Source organism: Crocodylus siamensis, chromosome 5, assembly GCF_052110815.1.
Source record: "Crocodylus siamensis isolate JL-2025a chromosome 5, ASM5211081v1, whole genome shotgun sequence".
NCBI classification, from domain to species: Eukaryota; Metazoa; Chordata; order Crocodylia; family Crocodylidae; genus Crocodylus; species Crocodylus siamensis.
The window spans coordinates 54054291-54079544 of record NC_143399.1 but is presented as its reverse complement, the minus strand read 5'-3'; the positions used below and the strand labels follow the sequence as shown (position 1 = coordinate 54079544).

At 43.7% G+C, this 25254-nt stretch overlaps 1 protein-coding gene across 1 annotated transcript in view; it reads left to right on the top strand.

Moving 5' to 3' along the window:
* Nucleotides 1-25254, top strand: part of NIBAN1 (niban apoptosis regulator 1) — a 126710-nt gene that overhangs the window by 50075 nt on the left and 51381 nt on the right. Inside the window, exons 2-5 of the mRNA XM_090048549.1 lie at nt 11760-11890; nt 13085-13216; nt 15761-15875; nt 18398-18559. Of these exons, the coding sequence (XP_089904675.1) occupies nt 11760-11890; nt 13085-13216; nt 15761-15875; nt 18398-18559 (540 nt within the window). The remainder of the gene's footprint in view (nt 1-11759; nt 11891-13084; nt 13217-15760; nt 15876-18397; nt 18560-25254) is intronic.

Sequence of the window (25254 nt, the reverse complement as noted above, 5' to 3'; positions counted from 1 at the left end):
GATATACAGGTGTATTGGGCTTTCTTAGTTGCCTCTAAAATTCTCCCTTAGGCTGCCTAGAATTTGCACAGCAGAAATACTTTGACCATGTTTCAAAGTTCATAGAAATCAAAATGTTGAGTTTCAGATCAGTCCATCACTGTAACTTTGCTAAAATGTGTTTTCTTTTCTGATTAGGTCTTCCATAATTCTTTATTTCTTTTTTCTAACCCATGTGAAGATTGTTGCATCACTCTTCTAGTTTAGTGTAGTGCTACCTGCAGCTAAGAGACACGAAGCTGCTTGTTCTCCCTAAAAACATGAAGTGCTTATAAAGTTATGTACAAAAACAGGAGGGGTAGATTCTGCCATCAGTTTTACATTATTTGCAATCCCATTGAAATTTGTACAATAACTCCTATGTAATTCAATGTAAAATGTAACCTAACATAAAAAAAAATCCAAACAGATTTTGTGAAAGTAGAGATACTGTATAAATTACTAAGCATGGGTTAAATGGAAAACAAAGAACTTGAATAGAAACTGCCACTTTCTTTCTTTTCTTCTGTTCTTTCTCTGTTGTGAAGGGGGATTAAATTATGTAAATATTACACTTTTTTGTATTGCCTATGACATCAAAGATTATTCCATAGCTAAAAGAATGGGTTTATTTTTTTGTGAAGCACCATGCCATGGTTGTAAATGGAAAAATATCAGCAAAAAAACCCAATGCAGGATAAAAATCCCATTTACACTATTTCAGAAGAGCATATTGGCAGGCTAAAGATTTCTAAATATTTTGAAACGTGAAGAGGAATATAATGATTTAGAGTTTGGTACAGATTTTACTCACTGTATTCCATATGTCATTGGACTTAGCCCAGTACAAAACCAATACAAGGATTTGCCTGGACTACTGACATTTGCTGCATTAGCGCACTGTTATACTCTGCAGTGTATTGTGTGAACACTGATGCAAAACAAGGACTGCTCTAGTGTGATTTACCTCAGCACCGTGTTCCCCAGTTAAGAGCCATCAGTAAGAACAAAGCCATTTCTGTCTGCCACCATTTTTTTCATAGTAAGACATAAGTTGGGGTTAAGAGTTCTATAGAAATATTTTTTATGTAAATGAAGATTACTTTTATATGAGTCATGTTTCTAATGGTAACAAAAAGAAGAACTCTTTGTATTCCTTTGAGAAATGCTTAGGAAAAGCCATTAAGTAGACACAATTTCCAGATGACATACTGTATATATTGCATAGTAAAGAGTACAGAAAATAGGAAAGCAATAATAGACAACTTTCCAACTTTTACTATAGAATTTATCCTAGAGGACTGGAAAATGGCAGATATTATTACAGAGGATATCCCTTGAATTAATGGCTTTCACAGGTTTTCTGGTTACTTTAAGGAAATTCAGTAGATGTAACTCAGGGCATACCTAGTGAAATTGAGACAAGTTGATATAGTTTTGCTCTCTCATCCATAGATATTGTTGTTCCACATCAGAACTGGATCACAGTGGCATGAAAGTTTGAGTGAGTTTATACAGCTAATTACTTATGTTGCTGACATTTTCTGAATACAAGGATTTATGGAAAGACCAATACTCTTACTGTGGTATCTTTCTCAAGCACTAAATTCCTTTTTAAATGCCCTAAGACTAAATTCCGTTTTCATTTATGGTACTTTAAGAGCAAAGGATCTCCATCAGTCTGAGATCTGTACTTGCCTTTTGTTCTTTGGCCACAAAGCTATCACTGATCCTTCACTAGAAGTCACTCATTGATATACCAGTATATTTCATTGTTAGTGTTAAGTATGGAGTTTTTCGAATGCATGTGCATGGAGATAGAGGAGCTTTTACATAATATAATATTACAAAATAATAGTATTGAGAGACTGTCTAGATGGAAAAAAGACCTATTAAGGATTAACTTAAGGGTAATTAGGGTGAATTTGAGCTATTACATGAGCTCTGGTTTTTGTTTTGTTGACACCTATGGCTATTATCTCAGCATGCTATGAGAGAGACTATAAATATGCTAGGGGATAACATGGAAAATTTAGCACTTGGGCCCCAGAAGACATTATATGTATTACACTGTTAACATGTCAATTCAGCAATACATTATAACTTGACACATGTTCAACTAATTTATTGTGCAATAAAAATAGCAAGCCAGTCACAAAGGTGAAATGTGGAACATCTTTGTGGCTGGTTTGAATTGTGCTGTAATTTGAATGTGAGGCATATTATGGCCATGCCATGCAACCCAATGCCAGGCCACATAGTATGGATTTCAAGGTCTGGGCATATGGCGGGAAGAGGGGAATTTTGCCCCAGATCCACAGATTCATGCCATCATGTCATGCCAGGTCTTGAACACCTCATATGACATTATATGATTTTTGGGATATTCAAAAGTACCTAAATGATTTAGGAGCACAAGTCCCACTGACCTGCATTGGGACTTCATTGGAAAAAAATCACTCAAAAGCTATGGTGTATAGAGAAAGCTAATGCAATTGGACATGCCTTCGCTACACAGGAAGAATCTTGATAATATCTTTAAGCTCTAGTGATTCAATTCTGGCTCTTCTCTATGAGTGTGTAGTGGCAACACTGGATGATTCTACCATGCAGAGCAAATGGAGGATGCAAGAGTGATACAGGGGGTACACAGAAGAGGAATAACTATAAGAAAGTTCCTGTTTCTAGGTGATAGTAGATATGCAGATAGTCTTGGCTCTTAAGCCAATTTGCAGTATGTCCTTAGGATCGAAGGAATGCCTGTGGGCATGCAAAATAGGCTACTATTTAGCACATTTCTTGTATAAGTATACTGTGTCTGTGGAGACAGTCTACAGTCTACATGTGTAGTCTTGCTTCCCTTAATACATCTGCGCAAGGTAAGAAAACTTAAACCTAAGTAGGACATGATCTTAAAGATATGTTGGAAAGAGGTGGAGTGACAGACTGAAAGTCAGCTGGGTTTTGCAAGTGCAATGAATGAGGAAGCAATGAACTTAACTGAACAAAGTATGCTTGTTTTTTTTTGTTTTTTTTTTGAAGTGCTGTACAAGTTGTTTACTGTAATACAAGGGAGTTTGATTTCATTCAAATGTTTGATTACATAGCTAACCTTGGTAAAAATACATGCTTTTCCCTAGTTTTTTTGAATTACTGACAAGGTGGGTTGTTTTGTTGTGTTGTTTTTTATGAGAGTCCCTCACTTATGAATTGCACTTAAAATAGCCTGTTTACATTTTCTTTTAAAAAAATGACCAAAAACCAAACCACAGACTGACAAGGCCAAGTAGGGTAGTTAGCCAAAATATACTGAGCTGATATATGGAGTATTGCTTTGAAAAAAGAGAAGATGAAGATATATTGAGAATCAGGAAGAGTTCTGAGACCACCAAAGAAAACTTCTCAGTGTCCATTCTGAGTTCACTTTTATTGTTTATTCCTGAAGCCTAACCAAAATGATAGTTGCTGATGGATGGAAAGAATAAGGGAGATTTGGATTAAAAAACCCAAGAATTCCAAGAGGCGATTATTTGGTCCTTTGAGAATAACAAACTGCTGATCTTAGAAATATAAGAGAACATAAAGAAGGAAAGAAAAGAAACCAATTTTCATTAGTTCCAAATTTTAAACCTCCCCCTGTCTCAAGGGGGTTGGTGGTCTAGGTTTCCTGTTTATAATGCACATTTGTTCTTAAAGATTTATTGTTGCTTCCCTTCAAGATTGTGTAAAGCAAAAGAACAAATGCAAACTTTGCCTTGTGAAATGAATCCTGAGAGGAGTTATGCAGCAGTTTCACAGTTTCTTTGAAACAGTGATGTAAACCTTAATTGAAAGAAAATATCCATCTGTGCTGAATATGGTCATCCAAATTGTGCAGAAAACCCCTAAACAAACAACAACAGCAAAAAAAATCCAAACCCAAATCCTCAGCTTCCATTGCTGTGTTGGTTTTTTTTTTCTGTTTGTAAATTCAGTTTGGACTAGAGATGATCTAATCTCACATTCCCGTGGTATAAACATCATTGCAGAAGTTAGGTTCCTGAACACTTTTGATTCTGTTAAGGCTGATATTGCAGTGTAGCCAAACCAACCAAGTGGGAAACTTGGCTCTGCTTCATATAAGCAACTCTGAAAAAGAAAGCAGCACTAAATTTGGAAAAGAATTAAGGGAACTCGTATCTCAAGTATTCTGAAAACTTAGAAAACAAAGTAGTTTGACCTGTAGTTATACCACATTATCATTTCAGAGGAAGCATTTCTGACTTATTTTTCAGGTTTTAATATTTTCAGACAACACAGTTTTCACTTTCACGTATTGGAAGAGTTAAACAACAATATAAACAAATACATCACAGGTCGTGTCCCACCTGTGACACGACTGGATTGCAGGGGCAGCTGTGATGCCCCCTGGTAGCCATGTGGCTCCTGCCCCCCTCTGGCCTCTCATGTACTCTCCCTTTCCTCTCACCTACCATGCTTTGATGGGAGAGCTTTTGTCTAACTTGCGGCCAGCAGGTCTCTCCTGGATCCAGCTGATCCCAGTCCTAAGTGGGGGTTTCCTGGCCCCATCCGTGCCCCAAGGCACCAGTTGCCTTAAGGGCTATTTGTGGTCTCCTTCTACCCCTACAGCCACACCCATGCATTGCAAATGTCACTTGCTTGTATACTCCCTTGTATAGGCTTTGGCCTTCTTAGCCTTAGTCTACAGGTTACTCTGACTGGTAGCCTAGAGCCACTGGCTCTTGCCTGGCCTTTCAGTCTCCACCTCTCGACAACCCCTGGCTGCCTGCTTTTCCCCCCTGGGCTCTGGCTCTGGCCCTCTCTGCCTCAGGCCACCTGCATTGCCTCCCCTGGGCTCAGGCTCCAGCCTTCTTGGCCTCGGTTTGCCTTTGTCTCGCACCTTGCCCCTGGCAGGCTCAAAACCTCGTATGTCCCTCAAATATCCCTGTGGTCTCCTTTCCTTCCCTGTCAACCACATCCAGTCCTCTAGGACTCATCCTCCAGGGCATCTTAGTGCCAGCACTTGGGGCTCATGTACTCTTGCTGCCTACCCAGGGCTCTGCCCTACTCCCCTGCTGCTAGGCAGCTAGTCCTGCAGTAGACACTTGCAGCCTATGGGTCCCTGGGTGCCTGCTCCCCTGCAGCTAGCCTGTAACATGCTGTTTTCCCCACTGGGGGACATCCCTGCTGCAGCTGCTCCCTTAAAGTAACGGAAGCCTCTGGCTCCCTGTTACACAACCAAGCAAGACTCTCGCTGATTTGAGAGATGTAAATTGGTGCTAATTTTAAGTTGAAAGAAAATTAGAATGGTACTTGATTAAAAAAAGAGAACAGCATGTTTTTATTTGAAAAGTGTTTATTCCAGTATAGTGGCACTCCTATGGTTCAGAAGTTGGAATAAACACAATGGAAATATGGTGATTTCTGTTTAGTTATTATTATGATGGATTGTATTTCATACCACATATGTATAGAGAGAGTAAAAAATATGTGACATTGTTATGATAGCTTGCATTAACCTAGATCTTTGGCTGCTTCACAGGCACTGCTTTACTAATTCATCTCTGCTTTCAAAACACCCAAACTTTTGAGCAGCATTAGCCACCATTTAAAGGTCCTGTCAAAAGAGCCACATAGACAGAAGTTTCCTGTTTTCTCCCCAAAGGCAGAAGTTATTTCTTTACCTTTTTCCCATTTCCTTTCCTGTCCAATCCCTAAAAAATTTGCATAATCCAGTATGCAGGATGGGCAATTTTGGGCATATACAGACTAGTGATAGATTTAAGGTACAATCTCTTAGAGCCCTTCGTGACCAAGCAAGCTGACACAGGAAGCTTAAAAAGAACTTGGGTGAAAAGACCCTATTTTTAAACAGCCAGAACTGATTCTCCTCATCGGTTTGTTAGGCTCTCCAATCCAGATGAATCAAAGTTGAGCTTTTTCCCTAGTATAATGAGGCTAGGATTGTCCAGTTTCAGGAAAAATACCATGAAGGAGGCCCTGGAGAATTATGTTTAACAGAAGAAGGAATTTGAGTCTCATAGTGAAGTGGAGTGTTTGATAGGAACATGGGACTAGAAGAGACCTCTTGATTAGGGGACCATGGGCAGCCACCTCATATACTATCGTTTAAAAACTGAAATGTTAATAGAGTGGGAAGAATGAGGCAATAAGGTCTGCCTATCATCATCCCTCTTTCTGCAAAATCTGCTGAGAAGAGGAGAGATCCTATAAAATACAGACTGTTCTTATTCAAGACTATCTGCTGCCCTAGAGAAGTCCTCTTGTGGGAAAGACTTGAATTTTATGAAAACAAATTTTGTAAATGATCTCATGGTATTACACAGTTTAGGGGAATCTCATGTATGTTTTCTTGTCAGAACATCTCTTCAAGGCTACCAAGTACCCTTAACTCACACTGTGGTCTGTGATGACAACAAGTACAGGTCCCTCAGGGCTGGCAGACCAAAAAACCTAATGTAATATGCTGGCTCCATATCCTGATTAAACTCGGTCAATTTACATGTGAAAAGACTGGGTAGTTGCCACATCTGCAAATTTAACCTGAGCATGTGCTGAGATCTTTCATCTTCATCTAGCAGTTTATAATCTGTTCAAATTATATCCATGGTTACTCATGCACTGTGTACACAGCTGTGACCTACATGTTTTCAGAGAGGTTGCTGAGCTCTAGGTCTCTCCTATGTGATTGAAAAAGTGTAAGATGACAGCAGAATTGGGCCTTTCTGTTGTAATGTGGTCAACAATCCTTTTGATGCTGAAGAGAGAATAGAATCCAGTTCAGTGTTTTAACATTGTGCAGACTGTGGTACAGTGGTTTGCAGCCTTCCAGCTGGCTGCTATAACCAGCCTGGCTCTGGACAGGCCTCTGTCACCTGGGCTGCCCGCATCAGGTGTCAGGGAGGCTGCAAACAACTGCATCGAGGTCTGTAGAGCCTTGGACTGGCTCACTGCTGGCCTTGGCTGCATGATCGGCTCTGGATGGTGGGGGGGGCCAGGGTTGTGCAGCCCTGGCTCCTTCGCCACCGTGCTCCCCAAGGCGTGCATGCAACCACAGAGCTAGTGCTGGGGCTCTGGACCCCAGTGCAGTTATGTGCAGCCTCCCGACTGCCTGCCACAGCTGGCCTGGGCTCTGGGCAGCTCCTGCCAGTCACGGAGCCCAGGCTGCTCGCAGCAGGGCTTGCAGCTTGTTAGGCACCAGCTGAAAGCAGCCCTGGCTCTGTGGCTGGCAGCAGCTGCCCAAAGCCCAGGCCAGCTTTGGCACACTGAGCAAAACGGTCTCACAAGCCGTGCTTTAGCATGCATGCTGGGAGTTGCCAACTCCTGGCTTAAAATCAACTAACAAAGTAGAATGAATAAACAAATTAAAAGCATCCACATACAGCATGGTTGAATATCTGTCTATGACAGAAAATAAGAAGCTGCGATAGCCAACCTTAGAAAGCAGCTCTTCATTTGCCTGTGACGTGATGACCCAAGAGGAAGAAGATAACATCTTACTGTAGAGAAATGCTTTTTACAGAGATTTAAGAAAACTATTACTGTATTTACTTGAATATAAGATGACTCTAAAGAGAAGACAATCTCCTAATAATTAGATTCTGTCTATGGAAAATGTATGTATTTGTTACAGTTTTCCAGCTATAGACTCTAATAATTGGAGGCATACCTTGAATTTGTCCCCCTCCCTCTAATAACAGGGAAAATAAACTGGGGGGGGGTCCAGTATTCCCTCTGTCCTCTGCTTACCCCCCAGCTTGTTTCCTCTGCAGCCCCTTCCGCTCCTCCTTATTGCCAGAGCCTGAACAGTAGGGAAAAAATTTGAAAACATTGACCTTGAAATAAACATATCTGTAATAATTTGCATATAGTACCTACAGACTTTAATTCAGCCAGAAGTGATGTGGTTTACCTTTTTTAGAAACTGATGCAAGTTCTAGCACAAGAACTCCAGACACATGTTGCTATGCAGCACTTCTATACCTACTAATATAGTACAAACTTTTTTTTATTTAAATTTTCCATATTCCAAGCCAAATTAGCCAAAACAAATTCCAAATCCAAGAGTCAGACCAGAACCGTAAAGTGGCTCTACTGCTGGCAAACATCCTCCGTCCCCATCTGGGGTTTCAGATGTTTCCAAAATATCTGGCAAGCATCCTACTTGCAGGCCCAAGCCCAGAGGCTTGGGGTTCGGATGCCCCCGAGTTTTGCTTGCCCTTTGCCATAAAGCCCTAGGAGCAAGCTAGGGAGGAGTCTCCCATTTCCATAAAGTGGGCATAAAGCCAAGGTTAACTATCCATTACCTATGCGGGAACTATCCTATGCTAGCAAAGTGGTTTTCCCCAGGTGTGACTAGGAAGCCACCGTGGTGATCATAGTATTTCCCCTGCTAGGCAAACATAAGACTATGTTTGATCTGAGCCCACGAGAGGCTGTACAAACTATGTATGATATTAGCTCACAATCAAAAGGTTCATGATATCACATAGTTCACTGGGATGGGCCCTAGCAGAGTCTACAGCATTTCAAGCCATGGCAACCCCACAGCTCAGCACTGCTCAGTATGTGCATTTACTCCAGATACCCTCCACAATGGATCCATCTGCTAATTAGACCCTTAGTTGTGACTGAAACTGGGTGTTCTTGTCATGAGTCCTGGGATTCTCCAAAAGTTTTTATGTAGATGAGGTGCAAGGCAACCTGGTCCAGCTCATGGAGGGTGGGGCCATATAAATCATGCACCAGGGTGGTGACGGAGGGATTTTGGGTGAACTGTTTGAGGCCCCATTTGTTGATGCAGGAAACCCTCGCTATAGATGGGCTTGGCATTCACAGTTTCAAATATTGGCGAATGCTGAACCCGCATTTTAAATACACTTTATGCACTTACAGGAGCTTGTTGGGAGCTCTGCACTTGTTGCCACCAGAGCTGTGGCCCACTCCCCCCAGCCACCGGGGGCACTGCATTCATGAACGCAATGCCTTATTCGCAGATTTCACCATTCGCAGGGGATGCGAGAATGTATCCCCCACAAATGGTGAGGGTTGCCTGTATTTTCCAGACATTTAAGGCTGGTAAAGAAACAGCAATCATTTGAAATGGGAAAGAAAAGGCATAGCTCAGCTATGGGCATGAAAAGAAAGTCAAAATTTATGTTGTGACTTGAAAAAGTGTTGGTGCTGAAGAGGATTGCGCCCAATGCCCATGACCAAACATCTTATTCAGATGGGTTGTCCTTACCTTGTCCTTGTGGTAGGTTCTCAACAGCATATTCGCCCTAATGTGGGTCATGTGTTTTACAGTTACGCTTTGTGTTGGCTGCATTTAATCAACATCATAGTTGTTTTTGATTGCTAAGCACGTGCTACTTTTGGCAGCAGTGTAATGATAGAGAATGTATTTAATAAGGTTTGCTTGTCTGCAAATATAAGATGAGGGGCTTTTCTCCCCATGCCGACTGGTAGGGGTGCACTGATAAGAGATTTCTTGGGCCAGTATCGATAACTGATTTTTAAGAAGCCATACCAGCTGATTCCTATCCAATTTCAATATGTGTCCACGAAGCCTGGAGACCAGCTTTGGGCTGGTAAGTCTGGGGAGTGGAGGGGAGGCAGATTGGGGCCCCTGTGGTGTGGGAGGCAGGGGGGCAGGGACAGGGATTGCTCAGCCAGGGTGGGGTGTGGAACAGAGCTGTGAGTGGCTCCCACCCTGCACACACCCTGGGATTTGTGTGCAGGACAGGGTGGGCTGCAGGTATGGGCTGGGGCCTGGCCAATGCCAGGCTCTTCCTGGCTGGGCTGCACTCGGGGTGGGCGGTACTGGGAGGGAGCTATGGGGGGGCAGCAGCCACCCCAGAATTCACTATAGCTCCCTTCCCAGTGCCACCACCCATCCTGAGCACAGCCACAGCTGAACCGCCCTGCTGGGCCCCAGCCTTCAGTGACAGCCTGCTCCACCCCCCCGCCCCCCAGCCTTCCCAGGGTGTGTACCACTCCCCAGCTTCCCCCCCCCCTTGCACTCCCCAGATGAACTGCTCACAGCTCCATTCCACGTCCCACGCCAACCTGGCTGAACAGCACCTGCCCCTGCCCCACTCTCTCCCTTACTGTGGGGGTCTCGATCTGTGCTGTGCACGTGTATAGGGCATTTATTGGCCACATCAGGCAAAAAAAAGCCAATTTCCAATACTGTCAATTTTCCCTATATTGATGCTGATCTGATATGGGACCAATGTATCAGTGCACCTCTACTGATTTGAGGGGAAGAAAACCTTGTCTTGTATTTGAGTAGATACGGTAAATATTAATTGCATATCAATAAGAGTTACATTTGCAGCTGTGGAGTGTAATACACAATATCTGTTCTTGGTTCTGAGCACAGAAGGCCTACCAGTAAGGGCCTTAATAAAACTTTCCTTATTGTATTGCCACATAACTGAATGCATTTATTAGAGGTGCACTGATGCATCAGTCCATGTTGTATTGGCGCTGATAAAAGGAAAATTGACATTATCGGCAATTGACTTTTTTGACTGATATAGCCAATAACGTTGCTGATAAATGCCATGTGACTGTGTGCAACTGCAGCATGCATGTGGCCAGAAGTGCAGCTTGGCAGCTTGGAGAGCAGCAATTGGGTGGTAAGTCTGTAGGCGGAAAGGAGTGGAGAGAGGGAAGGAGCATGGAGGGGCAGATCAAGGCCAGATCCCCCTGCTGGGAAGAGCCCCCATTGCCCCCAGCTCCAGCACAACAGTAGACTGCCCTCACTCCACACACAGATCTGGGGGGCACATGCCCCCCATGCCTCTCCCAGCGGTGTGCGCAGTAGCAGAAGCCCCCTCTTGCCCCCCTGGATGAGCTGCTCACTGTTTCATCCTGTGTCCCAGCTTTGCAGCACCTGGCTGTGCCTCAGGCCCACTCCCGCCCTCACTCTGGGGGCCTCAATCTGACACCTCCCTGTCCCTGCCTGTCCCCCCCTCCCCCCCTCACAGACTTACCAGCCTGATGCTGCTCTCCAGGCTGCCAGACTGCATCTTGGCATTAGGATCGGTATTGGTCGATATGGCCCATTAATAATTGCCCATTGGTATCGGCCCAAAAAGTCTTTATTCCTGTACCCCTAGCATTTATTAAGGTCTTTGGACTTGCATTGAAATGCTACATTAGCTGCTGTTAGGCAGTATGACTACTGTATGTTTGAATGGAATGACTACTGATTATATAGGGATCTAATCAAATTGCAATTTAATGGAAATCACTAAATTGGGTGATGTCTGTGAAATCCACAAGGGAAAAGAAAACTTATTAAAAATGAAATGCTGGCTCTCCAGGTGGAGCCAGCAGTCTTCACATCTGCTGTGGCCTGGCCACACAGCCCACCAGGGGGAGGAGGATGGGAAGCTGCCAATACAAAAGGGAGTGGGCAAGATGGTTGCTGCCCCTGCTCCACACTGCTGATTGGCTGAGCAGGCTGCTTGTTGTGCAGCCCCATCCCTCTCAGCCAATCAGTAGCAGGGGGCCACCGGGGCTGCTCAGCCAATCAGAGGCATGTGGGGGGCCTGCCATAAGCCCATGGAAATGGTGACTGGCCCCATGATCTGCCCAGGAAATCAAGTGCCTGCCTCCTTGAACTGGGTAGACTGCTACTGATAGGATTCTATATTGCATCTCCTGAAATTAATGCAAATTAAATTTAACATTTATATGTTCTGTTTTAGGGAAAACTGAAGCTGTAATCAAAAACTTCAGCCCACACTACAAGCGCCAGTATTCTGTGGCTTTCTGTAAGCACATACAAAATGAACTGGAAGAACACCGAGACTCCCAGTCTCATTTCCTAAAAATCAAGGTAACAGGAAATCCAGTGGGTCTCTCATATGTTAATTCTGTGACACTGCAGTATAATTTTGCTATTCTACCACAGAAACAATTCTCTAAAATGTATGCAAAATATGATCTGGAATTCAAGAATACATCTATAAATCACATGGGGTTGATTTTTTTCAGAGGTGCTGAATACTGGCAATTTCAGGCAAAGTTAATTGGAGTTGCAGAGACTTGCCAGCTCTGAAAATCAAGCCCAAATATCCTAAATGTGTCACATGTATGTCAAAATAAAATGACTTATTTCCATTTTCGTATCTTGTGTTTTGGGATATTTCTCTGCAAATTATATGGAAAACATCTTGTGTGGTATTTTTATATGTCAGCCCATTCATGTTCAAAACTCTGTGTGCTTTACAGGATAGATTTTTATAAGTCCCCAAGTGCATATAGTTTTCATCATGAAAGTATTTTGTGTTCTTAAGTGGAAAAATGAAATGGGTGCAACATTAATTGTTGGGGTGAAACCTTTTGAAAATGTGGCTCTGTTTAGATAATTTAGACCTTAAGTAATTTATATAACCTGTTTGAGCAAGAATATATTTTGGAACATAAAGTACTATATATATTTTGGAACATAAAATACATATATTTTCAGAGTTGAATATAAGGGAGGAGGAATACTGGTGTTCTGACCACCTGCAAGGTCTTATTTGGTATCTTGGAATAAAAGAGAGTGGTCGAAGTCAGGAAGAGTGATTCAGCCAAATCAATAAGCCACGTCTTCAGCACTCTGTAGGGATAGGATAGGCAACGTCCATCAAACACTATTTGTAGAATAAGCATATGAAGCATGAGCATGCAGTTTTACCATAGCCAAATGAAGAGAAATGGATCTTAGAGAGATGGGGTGCGAACTTTGGGATTTCAAATTGGCATGAAATCATTAAGTCTGCATGTGATAGAAGTGTAGGACACTTGTTTGCATTCTTAATGTGAATTGGCTAAGCAAAGAGACCATACTCGGACATACACAACTGAAAAGATGAATAGTTAGTAGTGAAAGCAAAGCTTTAAAGTGTCCCAAAATATCAAGTTTTTTCTCTAAAATAATAGACAGACACTTGCTAATATGCCCTAGGGAAAATTTAGAAGTGAAGGCTTAAAAAGAGGCATTGTCTGTGCAAAATCATTTTAAACCTGGTACCTTTCTTTTTAGCCCCCTGCAGAACCTGGGATGATCTTGTATGAGGCAGAGATCCTGCATTTTGCTGAAGATCTGAAGAGATGGAAGGAGAGATACATCGTGGTGAAAAATGACTATGCAGTGGAGTGCTTTGAGAACAAAGAGGTAAAACTGCATTCCATCATGTACCTCTGGACTCTCAAACTGGTCAATAACATCTTGTAGAATCAAATTTTCTGTCTGATGGAGGTGCTCTTTATTATATTTAAGAGATCATATCCTGTCCCCAGATAAGTAGGTACCACATCACTGAATAGCACATACTTTTTATCAAACATTTATTTATCAAACATTGTGGAGGTGTTAATGTGACACCAATTCTCTCTCTCCCTTTACATATCTAAAAACACTTCTAAAGTTTGTCAGTGTGCTCGATAACCAGTATTGTGGGACTGGAATTTCACCAGCAGTATTTCTGTTGCTTCTAGCAGACCACAGAACAACTTTCTATTTAATGACCATAGCTCCACAGTTGTACTTGTGGCTGAGTTAGTTTTAGCCAGATGTGGCAGGATGGTGCCAGAGGGCCACCATGATGCCCCCTAGTGTCTGTCTTGGCCCGCTTCCTCATCTGTCACACCTTGATGTTGAAAGGTAATGAGGGAAGGCTGTCCTTAGAGGATGCTGAGTCTAGGGCAAGGGTGGGCAATTATTTAGGCTGGAGTTTTGGTGAGCTGTTGAGGGCCAGGGTGTGGAGAATGCTGCCCTGGCTTCAGACCTGATATGACTGTTTACACTGCCTGGCATAGTGAGGATGGGGGAGAGGTGGGGAGATGCCAGTTGATCCTGTCTAGTCCCGGGCCTGTCCAACCCACACCCAGCACAAACCGGGATCAAGGGGTGGTGACAGTGCAGAACCAGTGCCCATCACAGTGTTATGTGGAGAGTGTATTGCAGGCGTGCTCTGGGCCCTGGCCCCTCACTCTTACTGCCCTGCAAACCTGTCCCTAGCCCCAGAGCTGCCTGCTCCCAGATGCCACTCCCAGGCTGCCTGTGGCCCCATCCCATCTGCCTGTCTGAGTGTACCCTGCCTATGGGTCTCCCAGGCTAGTCTCCATAGAGACCCTGATTGCCTACCCACTCTGTCTGGCACCCCTGGTGGTGGGTGCAATTCAGATGAGCCAGAGTGCCTGGGCAGGGGGGCCAGGACTGGCAGTGGCACCTGGAAGTGTGAGGGCAGAGTGAGCTACCACTATGGGCACTGCCAGGAAGCTGAGTCTGGCCACTGTGCCTCCCCCCTTCCCAATGTCCAGCCCCATGAACTGCAGCTCTCAGCATATACAGGAGCCACACACAGGGATAGGGTGGGCTGCGCTCTGCACCAGACATCACCTCTATTCCTGAGAGCAGCAAGTTCAGATATGTATCTGTCATGGCCTGGGCTGCAGATGCCTTGGCTGGGCAGGGCCAAGGGCCCCACCATGAGCTGGACTGAAACACTTGATAGGCTGGATGCAACCTGTGGGCCATATCTTGTCCACTCCTGGCCTAGGGTTTTCTCGCTCTCTCAATTTCCTCAGGCCCTACTTGCCTTAAGGGCTAAGTTTGTGGTCTTTTTCTTCCCCTACAGCTATGTCCATGCCTTGCAGATGTTATTCTGTCCACACTGCTGTCCTTTTGTAGTGGCCTCAGCCTTCTTGGTTTAGCCCCACCCTTTACTCTGGTGGCAGGCCTCCAGCCTTGGCTTACTGATTCAGACCCAGCTCTCAGCCTCGTCCCTCTTTGTGTCGTTGGACTCTGGGCCCCTTTGCCCTGTCTTGCACCTTGTCCCAACCCCCTGAGCATTTGATTCGGGGCAAGGCTGCTCTTGGTTCCAGCCCAGCCTTCCCTGGTTTCCCTGAACCTAGGACAAGGCTTTATGCCAGGTGCCCATGCAGCACCACTGTGGCCTCCTCTTCACCACTTAAAACTGGTGGACTGGATGTGGCTATAACTTTAAATCACAGCGTAAATATAAGCCACTGCTTCCCAACTAAAAATCTACCCAGCTCTGTGTCATTACCTAACTGCAGGCCATAAGCTTCCCTGAGCTCTCTCCTGACATCTCCCAAGAGTAACCTGCCAGTCTCTCTGCTGCAGGCACTCAAGAGTTCCTCTCCCTGTAACATTCAGGGCCAGACTGCCAGCTCTGGCTCAGCCCCTGAAAGCCATGCCCCCTTTTTCATGTGTCTTCTCTAGCTCAGTGTCTTCTCTAGCTCAGTACAGGGATTTTTCCCTCTTAATTAAGGAGCAGCCTGCCCTCGTGCAGCTGCAGTCCTATTAAGCTGACTTAGGTTGTTACATCCTTTTTAAAGTTGCAGGAACTATGAATCTATGAACTCCTGGCTCCCTGTTAGTCTGCTGTCCTCACCTTCCATCATACAGAAGTAATGGGGTTTGGGTCCCTTGTTATACCAGACAGTAAAGTACATAAGTTTTGACAGACTAGTACTAGAGGGCCACTTTTGTATACGCTTTCCACCTTTTCACATTTCGGATTAGTTCACACTTGATCTTTCCAGGAAACAACCTGTATTTAATCCACCAAAACTGATCCTTTTAGGTAGAATCTAGGTACTAATATTATGTAAACGAGCTGGTTATTTTATAGGCTAAGCTTATCCTTTTTTGAATCTTCTTTGACACTTGCTGTTTCTTTCAAATGTTCAGGCCTTCCAGAAGGGAGTCAGCCCCAAATATCGCATTCTTCCTGTAGGAGGCAAAGTATTGACCTCAGAAGAAGATTACAATTTACTGTCTGAAAAACATTTTCCAGATCCTCTTGGTAAGCATTATTGGAACTGAAATGCCAAACCTCAAGTTTTTTTTTTCCATTAAGCTCTCTTTTTTTTGCTGATGTTGAGGCTAGATTTTGAACAAGATAACGGAAGACTTATAGAATAATAGAACAGTGGGGCTGAAAAGGGCAGGATCATTCCTATTCATGCCATCTCATTCATATCCTTGTCAAATCTAAAACTGCACAATCAATGCTATCATACAGCTACAAGGTATAGCACTATAATATGCCAGAGATAAAGCAGGGGGACAATGGCAGTCAATGTCCTGGTGCTGCAAGGGTTGTTAAAATACGCGAGAGATCCAAGGAAGACGGCCAAGCCAAAGGAAGGCACACCCCCACCACAGTCCATACCAGTTTGACCATGTGGTCCAATTCCTTCCTGACCCCAAATGTGACTATCAGACTGACTCTGAGCAGAGGGGCAAGACCTCCTTGGCAGGAACCTTCAGGGTTAATGCCAGCAAGAGTATTGATGCAACTCAGTCAAAATCCCCAGCTTCGGTGTCAGTCGACACTTAATGTTATTACAATAGACAAAAAAGAAAAAGAAATCCCTGCCATGTGTAGTAACGGAGAAGGGGGAAGATTCCTTCCTGGCCCCATGTGGCAACCAGCAAATCCTGGCTCCAGAATGGCTGCATGCTACATGCCACTAATTGACATCTAGATAAGTGCTGGATGCTTCTTTTTGTACTGTCACTACATAATGACATTGTGAGCTCCACAGAGCAAACTCAGAAACAGGCTAGGATACAAAGCACCACCCTCTCAGTGCATTTTAAATATGCATATGCATATATTTCAGTATGTTGGGCACTGAAATACCCAAACTTGCATGGTTTTTTTTTTTTAATGCATTTGATTCTGTATCTGTGGTACAGATAGCAGGGAAGTTATATGGAGATAACTGCTCCAAACTACTTTGTGTAACTTAGGCACCACAATGATTATTCCCATCCTGATTCCTCAAAGATGAGAAGTTTCAGATTGAAGGAAGCCAGATCTCCAGATGCTTCTGAAGGAGGATAAGGAGCACTCTAAATACTGATTCCTTTTCAGCTACTGGAATGCCCCCCTGAAACCTTGTTTTGTCAGAAATAGCATGCCTCAAGCATTTTCTTGCCTGTCCCTAGAACACCTGCTACTTGAGGAAGAAGCAGGAGTGACTGACATATAGAGGAGGTTACACCTGCTGTAGGCCATTTAGGGATTCCCCTGTGCAAAGTCTTCTTAGTTAACTTTTAATGCAGCTTTTTCCCCTTTGTACCACACTGAATGAAGATTTCCACTCACAAGTTTAACAGTTTTGCTCCAAGCATGATTGATAAAGGGACTGATTGTAACTGGAGTTGCCAGAGGCACATTGCAGAGCATTGAGACAATAACTTGTAATCTCCTTAACTATGAGTGGAGTTTCACATATGCACTGTAAGCTGATTCAGAGAGAAACACAAACTGACATTTTATAGGACTTTGGACCTCCTTTGCTTTCTATCCCAGACTATGGAAGTTCATAGAGCTTCCAGAAAGTAGCCTGTCAGCTCAGATGGAAAGGAGACTGGATGAGGGAACACATGCTGTTTCTTTTAGCTAAAATATAATTGTTTAGTACATATGTGGAGATAAGTACTTTCCTTGTTTAATTTTTATTTTTACCATAAGGAGTCTGCTGCTTATCTTCTATAATTTATCAAAAAGCAATGATTCTTGTAGGTGCCTCATTTTTGCCTAGCTAAGGGCTGTATTGGCAATTTACCCAGTTTTCAGGCTATATCTGACTTAATACAAGAGGTCAGGTAGAGTGCCATCATGCTGCTCTAATTTGGAGGTATTGCCTGCAGAGGTATGAGTGCCAAGTGCACAATGCCACATCTCAGTCTGAGTGGTTGTCTGTAGGCTTGGCAGGATTTGATTTTTATCAGTAAATGCTTATAAAGGTCAATATCACCTCGTACTCGGACCAATAAAAAAATTGCATTGTTAATAATCAAAATTTATAGAAAGGGGATGTCAGGAAAATGATGGCTGATGGAGTGTGTGATGACATGGGGAGCAGAACTATACTGACTAGTTTGGACTCCCAGAAACCGGGGGGGACTGGGAACAAAGGAAGAGGAAATGACAAAGCAGATGAGGGACCCGAGACTGAGCACAGCTGTGCCATTCAGCTGGTGGTGGTTCTACACCCCTCCACAGCCCTAATTTTGCACAGTCCTGAAAATTTAAATTGATAAAAATGGAAATAAGTGCTTAAAAATAAACATCAATATTATCAGTCAGAATTATTAAAAAATAAAAATCAAGTTCTCACCAGCCTAGTTGTTTGTATGGGCTGGGTGAACACTGCATCCTGACCACCTGTACTTTCCCTAAACCAAGGTTGACTAACCCAAATGTATTTATTTCATCTACTGCTTTAACAACAAAGTACATTTCTGTTTGTTACAGTGTGGAAAAAGACCCCAAACTTACAAGTTTTAAATTGGATATATATATTTTTTTAGCTTCCAATGAGAAGGAGCCTCCCTTTGTTCAGCTGCCAAAAGAGTTTCCAGTTTTCCTGTGGCAGGCCTATCTCAGACACAGCTACTACTGTTTTGAGGATCCAGATGCTCAGAAACAATTCAGCGCAGTATTGAATGACTGTATCAGACACTTAAACCATGGTAAGCACAACGAGGACTTCCTGCTCTGCTCCTGTTACCTGACAGTAAGCTTGACTAGCTTGGTATAAGAATCATCTTCAGGAAAGAGAAAATATTACTGGAGTTTCTTTTGGGCAGGTGCTTTCTTTTTAAGTGCCTTAAGCTTTTTTTCTTGCCATGCTATAGCTATATTTGGTTAAAACTAAATATGGTCTTTGAGCCAATAGCTTTTCATTAGGAATGTACCTGGTTATTCAACATGGTTTTGATAAGTTGTAGGATGTTTGGGTGCAAAGCACATTCAACAATTTTAACGGTGCTCCCTTCCCGCGTGGTGGTGTAAAACGTGTGTGTTAATGTTAAAACTATATGTGGCGATTGTTCTCCTACAGTATTATACACAGATGTTCTCTTGGATATGCAATGTCTTTTGGCAGCCAGGGAATCAAGGTGAAAATCTGACATACTGCTTGCAGATGACCTAATATTATTTCTGCTATATTTGACCAAAAACTTTACAACATGTATATATTAGTGACAGAGTCAAAGTTTGTTTTCTTTGGGTAAAACTCTCCATTGTACAGATAGCAGCAGAGACTGTCCTAGCAGTGTGTGGGGCCTGGTGCAAATCAGTCTGTGCAGGGCTTGGATGCAAAGAAGCCAGCAGCGCTGGTGGTGGGGGCGGAGGTGGTAAGTGGCTGGACCCAAAGCCAGTGGTGTCACCAGTACTAGGCAGGCCCTGCAGGAGGGGCCATGGCCACTCCTCAGGGCCCCCCAGAGTGCAGGGCCTGGGGCGGTCACCCCAATTCACACCCCCTTGGGAGGGCCCTAGATAGCAGTATAGCAGCACAACAGCTGTGGCCCAGTTAAACCCTTCATATAGGTTTTGAGTAGAGCATAGGCTTATTTTTGGCTGTTTGCAGAAGACTGAATTTTTGAGAGAATTATCCTGGTGCATGTCCAGAAGGGGCCAGCGGGGGAGGTTATGCTTAGGGGCAGCCAACACAGTTCATTAGAAGCAGGTCTTGTCAGACCAACCTGGTGGCCTTCTACGACCAGGTTACCAAATCCTTAGATGCAGGGGTAGTAGTGGACATAGTCTTCCTGGACTTTTGGAAGGCCTTCGACACTGTCTCTCACCCTGTTCTCGTTAAGAAACTGGGGGACTGTGGTGTCGACACCTACACAGTCAAATGGGTCATCAACTGGCTAGAGGGCCACACTCGGAGAGTGGTGGTGGATGGGTCATTTTTGACCTGGAGGGATGTGGGCGCGGGGTCCCCCAGGGCTCGGTCCTTGGGCCCGTACTGTTCAACATCTTCATCAGTGACTTGGATGAGGGGGTAAAAAACACCCTGTTCAAATTTGCTGATGACACTAAGATGTGGGGGGATGTGGGCATGCTAGAAGGGAGGAACAGGCTGCAATCGGACCTAGACAAGTTACAGGGGTGGATGGATGAGAACAGGATGGGATTCAACACTGACAAGTGCAAGGTGATGCACCTGTGGAGGAAGAACCAGCACTATACCTGCAGGCTGGGGAACTCCCTTCTTATCAGTGCAGAGGTAGAAAAGGATCTTGGAGTCATCATTGATGCCAAGATGAACATGGGCCGGCAGTGTGGGGATGCAGTCAGGAAGGCCAACCGCACCTTGTCATGCATCCACAGATGCATCTCAAGCAGGTCCAAGGACGTGGTACTCCCCCTCAATGCGGCACTGGTCAGCCACAGCTGGAGGACTGCATCCAGTTCTGGGCGCCACATTTCAAGAGGGATGTGGACAACATGGAGAGGGTCCAGAGGAAGGCCACTCACATGATCGGGGGCAGCAGGGCAGGCCCTAAGAGGAGAGGCTAAGGGATCTGAACCTGTTCAGCCTCCACAAGAGAAGGCTGATGGGGGATCTAGTGGGCTGTTGCAGACTAGTTAGAGGGGACCAGCAGGCACTGGGGGAGTCCCTGTTCCCCCGAGCACTACCAGGAGTGACTAGAAATAATGGTCACAAGCTGGCAGAGGGTAAATTCAGATTAGACATTAGGAGGAGGCGCTACTTCACTGTCAGGGCGGCTGGGATCTGGAACCAACTTCCAAGTGAAGTGGTGCTGGCTCCTACCTTGGGGGCCTTTAAGACGAGGCTAGACAAACACCTTGCTGGGGTTGTTTGACCCCAGTACTCTTTCCTGCCATGGCAGGGGGTTGGACTTGATGATCTGCTCAGGTCCCTTCCAACCCTAGAAACTATGAGAGAGAACACCTGGCAGCCTGAGCTGTTATTCAAAGAGGGAAAATAGATGGAATCACAAACAACTGTAGAAGTTTAACATCAAAAAATTTGAGACGATCTTATTTATTCCCCTTGCCCCCACTGCCAAACTCTGGCCAGTACAAATACATGCTTACATGCACTAAAAGCTAAAAGTGTGGCACGATGTCAGTGAGAATGTAAATAGGTAGAAATTAGAAAGACTAAAAGGTAAAGCAGGGAAGGGACAAAGACAGTAGGTGACAAAAAGGCCAAAGGGAAACACTACAATGGTAATTTCACAAAGGAAATGACAATGCCTGGTATAAAAGACACAAAAAGGAAGCCAGAAGTTCTACTTTAAGATGATTTTTCAGAAACTACTAATTTTAAAGGAAAACAAAAAGTAAGTGCCAAATGATACTGATCGGATAGAACATGCTAAGTCCTGCAGCAGCTGCCTCACCATGTTCCATGGCCTGTACCTACTTTACCTAATATTGAGCTAGTAGCTTAAAGACACTCATAATTTTTTAACCAGAAGTATGAGTTGGTAAGTTCCCACGGTTTCTCTCCTTTTTCCAAGGAAAACAGGGAGACAGAAGGAACTCCAGGTCTAAGTTGGGGGCAAGAACACAGGAATACTGAAGAAGATGAGAGAACTCCTCTAATGGTACAGGAGGAGTAAAGAGAAGGGAGGGAAATAATGTAACTGGAGAGTAAAAGGAGGGGAGGGAAATAATGTGCCATAAAAGCTGCAGTTCAGGCCCATTCAGATTGACTGTCCCTTCCCTGCTTTCTCTAATGGTTCATTTTTTCTCAGCTTTCTTTTCATTACTTCCACTTTCCTATCTTTACTTTGTGTTCAGGTGACTTCACTAGTACCTGGTTTAAATACTAATGCTCAGCTTCTAGTGGAGAATGCAAAGTAAAGTACTAAATGTTTCCCATTCCTTCTCACCTGAGCCCTGCTTTAATCTTTCAGAATAGCAAGTGTTGTTCACAGAAATGGGTGCATTTTGACTGGAGGACAATATTTTTCCAGAGCTGGGGAACTCAATACGAGTTTAGATGCTCAACCTCAAATACTTAAACAGCTTGCTCAAGTTTTAAAGAAACTAAGCACCCATTGCTCCCCTAGGACATGTGGGTGCTCAGTACTTCTGAAGAGTATGCTCCCTATTTAGGTGACTGAATGCAAACCGCAAAGTTTGAAAATGTTGTGCTTTCTTTTTTCCCTTTCAAAAGCATGACAATCCTTATTCAGTCCTTTTTGACTGTTACTCTGAAATGGGATTTGATGGATGTTCTGGAGCAGATACATAATTTTACCAATACTACTCCTATTCACTCTGGTGCAGAGAACTTAATTGAGTCCAGCTATATCCACTTGTAAGCCAAGAAAGGATGATTCTGGACTTAGTGGGCCAGTCTGGAATACTGTACTTCCACAGGAAATGCAACAAGGAAAGGTGCATAGCTTTGTGTCAGAAGGTGAACTGGGTCTGACCCTACCACTTTCAAGTTTGCATACGTGCATTACAAGGTTTTTCCTTTTGTAAAAGAAAGGAGCGAGACATATCTGGATATGATGAATCCCCATCCTGTATGACATCTGTACATCAAAGCAGCACATGGAACCACTTAGCTAGTGTCCTGCAACATATACAGTCCTGCAATCCTTTCATGATACAGGACTCTCATATGCTACTCTGAAACTCTGCTAATCCCACGGTTTAAGAGCACACAAAGGAAACTTTCTCCTAAAATGCATGGAACAGTGTTTCATTTAGTAATCTTTGGTACAGAAAGGACCACTTTCCTTGAGAAAAAGAGAGATATCAAATTCTTAGGAGGGTGCAGAACACCATGCTCTTGTAAAACCGCTTCTATTGAAAAATAGTGTTGGGGAGTAGTTTTGTTATCCAGTGCCATGAGTACATGCACTGCTGCCAAACAGACAGGTTCTGACCTGAGGAAATGGCCATTTAAATTGGATCTAGCACAGCAAAGCAATGACAAATAAAGCAGTATAAAGACTGACAAAGAGAACCTGATCTGTGTCTTACATTCACATTTTTCATTCATCCCCTCACCCCGTGACACTATCCCAACCTCACCCCACTTAATGCCTGACAAGAGAGACAAAGTGGTTCTGTGCAGTGACATTCAGTCCTTACTTGTTTAGGAGTTGCATGAGTGGTCAGTGTTAACCAAACTGCCGCAACAACATATCTACTCCTAAATGAAATGTGGCAAACCCAATAGCATAACTAGGGGTGGGCAACAGCTCTCTGCCCCAACTGGAGGGGGAGGGGTGCCATAATGGCAGTTCCTGGGAAGCCTGCAACCCAGTGCACACAGCCAGGTAGGGCATACAGAACCAGCCCCAGCCAAGCATGCAAGCTGCTCAGAGCTCACCTGAGCCCAGCCAAGCAGGCTTTGTGGGGCTACTCATAGCCCCAGCCCCAGCCAGGCAAGGTTAATGGTGTTAGGAGCAGCCACTGTCAAGTAAGACCCTTCAGCTGTCAAGTGCCTCCCCCCACACCATTCTCAGTTGTTTGGAAAAATACCTCATCTTCCTCTCCCTATATCTACGTGTCTGTGCGGGGCCCAAAAATAGTTATGTCTCTGGGAAAACCCACTCCAGTTCAGAAAAAACAAAAAATCTGTATATCACACAATTTTTCACGTTACCTAGAGTGGAAGCTCATGAATCTGTGCCAATATAGCCTGCAATGCAAGGACTACGTACTAATGCATTCTGCAGACTGGTTGCTAGCAGTGGGTGACAGTGGTAGCAGCAGAAATGCAAAGTAGTCTGAAGTAGGAGCTGACGTCCAAAGTCCCAGCCACAAAAATTTTACCAGCCGCTTCCACCCAGCCAACCCCCCAGTGCAGGCTTTGCTCAGCAACAGGGAGTCCCTGGGAACCTACAAACACTCTAACACAGTGAGGCAGGCTAGGACGTACACTCTCACCAGACGCATCCTGGTTGGAGCAGTGGTAGCACATTCAACTGCTCTCTAAGCCCTGATTAGGAAGGTGATGTATACATGCCAATTCCACAGCTTCTCAGATATGGGACAAAAACAGGCAAATGGGTGTGCGACCTATGCGAAATCTAGCTGTATCCTCAGTGTATTTCTGCGTGTTGCAATATTTGTAATTGCAGGAAGTACAGACCTATTCAGTAAAAACTAGTAATTCTGCAAAGAGGTGCAGGTGATAAGTTGAAGAACCATTTGTGGTTCAGTGCACAGCTGCACTTATTTACTTTGGCTTTTTCTAAAAGGAAGATAATTACACTGACCTGAATCAAAGTCCTATTGTAATAATTAAGCAGTCTCCAGAGAAGAAGTATAGAGCTAAATCCTTTTTTTCTTTATGCATCTAAATGGCACATATGCAGCAATATAACTGCAATTGTTGGCACGTATGTACAGATTGCAAGCATGTTTGCAAAACTGAGATCCCATTTAAGAAGTCATGTAAAAATAAAACAATCCAACAGACCAAATACATTTTTAGCATCACTGTCATGATTATGCTCCATATGCCTTCAAATCTCATGTCCTTTAAGAAAACTTTAATAGAAACTCCATCTTTTAGTAAATGTACTTGCTTCCCCATGAGTATAACACAACAATAGTTTCTTTTAAAAACTACAAGGTAAAGGTACAGCAATGTCATAACATTATATACTCATTACTCCTGTGCAGTAGCATTGCACAGCAGAAAGCATGATGCAGTGCTTTTGTGCAGTAGTAATGAGCTACTGCACAGTCAGCCTCACCAAGAAGCCATTTGGGGATGCTACTGCACAGTAAGGCTGGTTACCAAACAGTCATTTTGTACTTGTATATGCAAGTACTTAATGACCGTTCAGTAACAACTTCACAGTCAGCATCTTACGTTGATGTGGTCACTGAGACCAAAGTGTCATAAAGGTTTTGAAGGATTCATTTTTAATTAATAAATTAATCAATTCCTCCTATCCACCAACCTATGAAAAACTCCCCTTTTAAACATGCAACATGTGCAGGACAGTTGGAAAAAAAACTGCGTGATTTCATACTTCTAGACAATTTTCCTTTCTGCTGTCAGTTCTATCAGGCAATCAATAAAAAGGGTATTAGGATACATGTTTATTATACAATGCCAGTATTTATGAATTAGTTAGCAGCCTTCAATTTGGCTGCAAGTGACTTTGCATATCAAAAGTGAAGCTGCTAAAAAATTAAGACTAATAGACCTGCATTTAGTGTATTTTCCTTTCTTCCCAATCTCAATAAGGTCAGTAAGTAACAGTCTTAAACCTGAACCATTCACATGACTACTCTCCTACTCGGCGCATCTTTCTTTTTTAAAAATAAATGAAACTCTAAAGGGAACATCAGTCCGGGAAAAGCCTAAGCTCTTTGTTTCAATATTGCCTGAAGTAATAATGAATATATAGCAACCTCTGAA